This window comes from Notolabrus celidotus, chromosome 13 (assembly GCF_009762535.1).
Source record: "Notolabrus celidotus isolate fNotCel1 chromosome 13, fNotCel1.pri, whole genome shotgun sequence".
Taxonomy (NCBI): domain Eukaryota; kingdom Metazoa; phylum Chordata; class Actinopteri; order Labriformes; family Labridae; genus Notolabrus; species Notolabrus celidotus.
In genome coordinates this window covers 29,797,259-29,803,951 of record NC_048284.1, presented here as the reverse complement: position 1 = coordinate 29,803,951, position 6,693 = coordinate 29,797,259, and the positions used below count along the sequence as shown (strand labels likewise).

The 6,693-nt window shown below is 43.8% G+C and overlaps 1 protein-coding gene across 1 annotated transcript; it reads left to right on the top strand.

Moving 5' to 3' along the window:
* Positions 1 to 4,378: 4,378 nt before the first annotated feature.
* On the top strand, positions 4,379 to 5,902 carry LOC117824611 (homeodomain-interacting protein kinase 2-like). The gene has a single exon (XM_034700147.1). The coding sequence runs from the start codon at positions 4,379 to 4,381 to the stop codon at positions 5,900 to 5,902; it is 1,524 nt and encodes a 507-aa protein (XP_034556038.1).
* The last annotated feature ends 791 nt before the right edge of the window (positions 5,903 to 6,693 follow it).

Below are 6,693 nucleotides of genomic sequence, written 5' to 3'. Positions count from 1 at the left end.
GAATGGGTTTCCATGGCCGAGCAGCTGCATCCAAGCCATACATCACCAAGTGCAATGCAAAGCATCGGATGCAGTGGTGTAAAGCACGCCGCCACTGGACCATAGAGCAGTGGAGACACGTTCTCTGGAGTGATGAATCACGCTTTTCCATCTGGCAATCTGATGGACGAGTCTGAGTTTGGAGGTTGCCAGGAGAACGGTACATTTCGGACTGCATTGTGCCAAGTGTGAAATTTGGTGGAGGAGGAATTATGGTGTGGGGTTGTTTTTCAGGCGCTGGGCTTGGCCCCTTAGTTCCAGTGAAAGGAACTTTGAATGCCTCAGGATACCAAACCATTTTGGACAATTCCATGCTCCCAACCTTGTGGGAACAGTTTGGAGCGGGCCCCTTCCTCTTCCAACATGACTGTGCACCAGTGCACACAGCAAGGTCCATAAAGACATGGATGACAGAGTCTGGTGTGGATGAACTTGACTGGCCTGCACAGAGTCCTGACCTGAACCCGATAGAACACCTTTGGGATGAATTAGAGCGGAGACTGAGAGCCAGGCCTTCTCGACCAACATCAGTGTGTGACCTCACCAATGCGCTTTTGGAAGAATGGTCAAAAATTCCTATAAACACACTCCTCAACCTTGTGGACAGCCTTCCCAGAAGAGTTGAAGCTGTAATAGCTGCAAAAGGTGGACCGACATCATATTGAACCCTATGGGTTAGGAATGGGATGGCACTTAAGTTCATATGTGAGTCAAGGCAGGTGAGCGAATACTTTTGGTAATATAGTGTAAGTACAAGTCAATTTACCATTTACTAATCCCACTGCTCTACCAGCCAGAACACTTCTGCATGCCTTGGCTCCGAAATACAACAGGTATTTGTTTTTTATAATGTGAGACGATGGAGGCGTGTCATCAATATTTATATTCAGCCAATACCATGAACACATTAATTGTTACTGCTGTGTTCCTCTTTCCTTATCATAAATTGCAGTGATGCCTGGTCATGTTTGCACCATTTTTTTTTCAAACAACAGATCAAGCTGGCCAATTAGGACAGAGTGTCAATGATAACCACCTCAAGAGGCTGCAAAAGGCTGCAAAAACAGAAATATTGATTAATAAAGACAAACAGAAGTCCAAAACAAACTCATCAGCGTCTCTATGTGGAAACTGTTTGGGCCATAAAAGCACATTTTCCCGTATTGGCCACCATACACGATCAGTCATTACATATGGTCGGGTTCTTGCGTTGCCTGTGACATCAGGTTAAATCGTTCTTTGGGTCTTTTGTGTTTGTTTTCTTGATGTCTGATTTAAATTTTTGTTTAAGCTCTCTCTGCTGTTGATTTCTCTTTGTGTTTTTTTTCTATGTGCCCTGTTGCTTGTCAAGCACTTTGTAAACCGTGGTTTTTAAAATGTTCCTGAATTAATAAAGGTATTATTATTATTGTTATTATCAGTTATGCCAAATTGTCACCAAAATGATCTCAGGAAAATGAAAGATTTAAACTGTACTCATTGTTATATTAATATTAAAAAGCAACATTGACTTTGAACCATGCGGTAACCTCCAGCCGCTAGAATAGAAACCAATGCGGAAGTGTTAAAAACTGCAGTTCATCGAGTGTCCGCTTGAGGCTGGCTCCAGAAGTACCAGAAACCACATACACACCAGTTCAAAAAAGCTGATCTTTACAGCAGAAATAAACATGTTTACAGCCTGGTACAAAAGAAGAGTGTCGTCTGGATGGCTCATGTCTTGATCGGCACACACTGTACGGGGGGGGGGGGGGGGGGGGGATTTGTTTCTAACGCAGCAATTTCAAAGATATTAAGATCACTAGTTGCGAGAACACTGTAGCTGATGGCTCGGAGGCTCAAAGCCCGCCTTTTTACCCCACACTCGCCCAACAGCAGTGGTGTTGAGTTCAACAATTCCAATACAGCTGCTCCTGATGATTGGCCTCAAAACAGAGCTTCAGAAACAGATGGGTGACGTCATGGAGACTATGTCCATTATTTATACAGTCTATGCTTTGAGCAAGCACTCAGTATCAGAGGCAATGAACACTTCCTGTTTGCTCTTAATTGGATTCATTGGGGTGGTGCAGTTAAAACATTTTTCCATTGCGTTAAAGAGGTGTATTGCTCACATTTGCACCATGAGAAACATTTCCATTTCAATCGAACTTTCCTGATACATTGAGTCTGTTCCTACCCTCTGATATTAGCTACTGGACGGCTCCCCTACCAGAGGTCTATGTTTCGTAAATTGTGTCTTAAAAAGAAAATGCTCCATGACCTCTAAAGCACCATGAGGACAGAGAAAGAGGACAGATTGTACAAACACACAAGAGGTTAAAGTACAGGAAAGAGTTGACCCGATGCTGGCACTAGAGAAAAGGTCAACAATGTCAGCAGAATCAATAAAAGACATCCTCTGGAGTCAGGTTTCAGCAGCAACGCTAAGCTTGGGACAAAAGTGAGCAAGGGTGTTGGACACTTTTTGGAGCTGAACTTAGGACTGTTTCCATTTGTCTCTGTGTTTTTCCAGTATTGACCCAAAAAGTTGTGATTTTGTCTTTGTTGTAGGAGACATTTTGTGGGAACAGTCAGAGAGTCTGTCTCTGTGTTTTCATCCTCAAACTTTAAAGCACGTTCCCACACAGCAAAGAGAGAGAGAGCAGCGGTCAGGGGGAACAAGCACACATCTTCCTGCATGGCCTTTAGAGCTGCAGCTTCTTCTTTGATGACGAAGAATAAAAGATGATGACTGTGTTATGCACCTCCTCTCAGCCCGGGGCAGAGTTGCAGGTGCAGTTAGGAAACATCCCTCCGGCTGCGGTCCAGGGAGAGACGCGGTGGGAGAGCTTCCCAGCTTGCTACACAATCAATCAGACATTCTGCTGGCTGATGCATTATTAAGTTTCCAGGGTACCATAAAGTTAGATGACCTTCTGTGCATCCTGCAATCTCTCGCTTTTTCAGACCACAGGGCTTTTTAGGTTACAGTACAACACAGGAAGCTGGAAATGAAACCCCAAATCTGACCTTAACTACCTGACTTTTCTCATTCAGTGATGTCTCCATCCAAAGCCTTAACACTGTCTGTCTGTGTCCCAGTTTAGGGGTAGTATCCTATGTGGGAAGAAGCCTTTGTAGCCTGCATAGACTGCTAATACCAAAATGAAGATTCCCTGTTCACATCTGCCCTTTCCTTACAATGTGTGCCTTTTTCATTTTTATTACATTTGTATGATATTGATTTGATCAAGCTGAAATCAATAATTTACATTTGAACTGAATAAAAAGTCCACCATTTCCGTTTCACTGTTGTTCCCTGAATCTCGGATATATTGGGCCACTTGAGTCTGAAGGAGCCCCGAAGGTGAGCTGAATTGGTCCTGAACTGCTCCCTTCAAAGGATGCAGGCCCTGAATCAGGACACAGATCCATCTGAAGCTTGCAAAGAAATGCAAAATGTTAGTTCACCATATGCTCCTAAAGAAGGATCCAGGATTAATCAAAGGTGATGCAGAAAGAAAACATCTTAAAGCAAAGTGCTCTGCTCATGGTGGATTAAAACATCTTAAAGCACAATGACTTCAATATATTACCAATTTTCAGGCTAATTAAACATCTACATGACATCATGGTTAGTGTTTTAAAGGCCCTGGGAACCAAAATCACCAAAAACTTTCTACCTATGATATTTCAGGCCATATGTTAATACTAAAAACTAGCTGTGCTTGTGTGTCCCTGTCTGCACATCCACAGGTTCATTAACTTTCACCAGGACTGGTCCACTAACTCAGTGGTTCTGTAACTGTAATAACTGTAAATCCCCAGCCATCCATTAGACGTCTTAGTTGTGCGACAGTGATTATGTCACTGTCAGCGGCCGGCGAGTGAGCGAACAGTGTCCGAAATGTGTTTTAATTTTGCTGAGTGAGTGCACTATATAGTCAACTACATTTAATTAACTATATAGGGAGTAGGGAATGAGTGAGTGATTTCGGACACAGCCTAACTCTGTTCTGTCACAGCCAGGGGTGCAGCTTGCTCGGCTGGAAGGGAAGCTTCCACCAAAGCGTCTGCCCCCTGGTGGCTGGCTGCAGTATAGGTCAAAAACTCAGTCTCCCCCATTCATTTGAATGGGGCTGCAGTCAAACTTTAAAAAATAAATACACGTGGTAGGAATGTTTCTCACATCCGTATGCTGTGGTGATATGTAGTTATTATTTGACTGTTTTGTGTTCAAGGCCTCTTTTTTTCTGAAAAGTTTCTTTATCGTTAGTTATTAGAGGTTAAAAAACGGGGTTTTACTTGGGGATTCACTTTGATTGACAGCTGCCGTAGAGGTAAAGTCCATAGGATCATGTGTCGCTGTAGGGCGGAGCTTGTTACCGTGAATGAGAGAGCAGAGCTAGGGGTCTTCAGGGGGAGCTTACTCGGAGACTCCCACAGAGTGGAGTCCTTTCTCGGAGAGGGAGGTTTTGGTGTCGTTGCCAAGTGTCGTAACACCATTACCGACAAGTATGTGGCCATCAAGGTCAACAAAAATGATCCTGATATATTTCGCCAGGCTAGAAAGGAAATAGCCGTGCTGAAGAAACTGCGGAGTCTGGATCCAGAGACGTGCAACATCGTGAGGTGGCACGGATTTTTCTTCAACAAGTACAACATCTGCCTGAACTTTGAGCTCATGGATCTTTTGCATTACTTCATCAGGGATGGAGAAGACCGGTGGCTCTCCATGACAGAGGTGAGAGCTGTTATATCTCAGATGGCCTCAGCCCTTTCCCACCTGGGCTCCCTGGGAATTGTCCATGGGGACATCAAGCCGGACAACATCATGGTTGTAGACCGCCACAAGAAGCCACTCCAGGTCAAGCTGATCGACTTTGGTCTAGCGTGTCCAGTATCAGCCTGTGAGCCTGGTATGTGTGTGCAGACCATCTGTTACAGGGCACCAGAAGTCTCCCTGCATGGTCCCTTTAATGAGGCCATCGACATATGGTCTCTTGGTCTAACAGCTGCAGAGATGATTACAGGATGCCCTCTCTACCCCGGTGAAATGGACTATGATGTGCTGAGCTACATCATTGAAACTCAGGGCCATCCAGAAGACGATGTGCTGGAACAGGGGATGGCTACTGAGCATTTCTTTAATTATCAAAGCGACTGCCCAAGGCACTGGAGCTTTAAAGGACCAGAGGAGTATAAGTATGACACAGGGGACACACCTTCAGATATGAGATACATCCACTTTAGAAGTTTAGATGATCTTGAGGAGCTGATGGAGCAGCAAAGAGGACCACACAGTGATCACCGTCTGTTGGTGGACCTGATCAAAAGGATGTTGCCTTGGGACCAAAAGCAGCGCATCAAACCCCTGGAGGTACTGCAGCATCCATTCCTGACTGAAAGCCCCCCTCAGAACTCCTGTTCTGATGTCATCATTGATATGATGGACCCTGAAGACGTCATGTATGAAGACAGTCAGGAGCTCTCTGGGAATCAAACAGCAGGACCAGAGGACCAACAAAGCAGGTTCCAGAGAAGAACCACCTCCCTGACTGCAGAAACCGTGGTCACAATGATAGAAGAAGAGGAGATCCAGCCTGAGAGAAGAGCTGAGAACGTGGGCTGGTTCAGACGGGTCGTCAATTGGATCACAGAGAAGTTCCGGTTCAGCCCCCCTCAGAGCTCCTGTGCTGCTGACGTCAGCATAGATATGACGAACGCTGAAGAGGCCATGTCTGAAGACAGTCAGGAGCTCTCTTGGAAACACACAGCAGGACCAGAGAACCAACATAGCAGGATCCAGAGAAGAACTGCAGTGAGGACACAAGCAGTGAAGATGGGGAGATGCAGCCTGAGAGAAGAGTTAATAAGTTGATCTGGTTCATACGTTGGATCATTGACAAGTTATTCTATTTCAGGAAGAGAAAAAAGATCTCATTACCCCTAGTCTGACCCCCCCCTCCCCCCTCCCCCCCTAAAAAAAAGAACAAACAAACTAATAAAACAAAAACAACTAAACTAAATATCATAGTCTTTGTGGATGTATAAATGTTCATTTCTTCAGCTGTGAATCGTGTTGCATTAAAAAGACATCATTTAAACAGTCAGTGATGTTAATACTAATTTGACTGATTAAAAGACAGAAATCTGTTTGTAGTTAGTTCTGTGCTGCTTTATGTTTTCCGGTCTGCACTTGAAAGCCACACAGTCATCTGACACACCTGAGCTTTTTTTGTTTTAATTGATATATTAGAGAATGTTTCTCACAGTAGTATGTGAATATGTTATTTTCTGTTCATTCAAACATACATACATTCAAGGGTTTTTATTTATTTTAATTATTTCAACACTGTAGATTAATACCAAAGACATCAGAACTATGAAAGAACACATTTGGAATTATTTAATGAACAAAAAAGTGTTAAACAAAGCAGAATAAGTTTTATATTTTAGCTTCAGTAAAGTAGCCCCCTTTTTCCTTCATGACAGCTTTGCACACTCTTGGTATTCTCTCAGTCTGCTTCATGAAGTGGTCTCCTGGAATGGTTTCTAATTAACATGAGCCTTGTCAAGAGTTCATTTGTAGAATGACTTGCCTTCTTAATGTGTTTGAGACCATCAGTTGTGTTGTTCAGAGGTATGGTTAGTACACAATGGATAGCACTA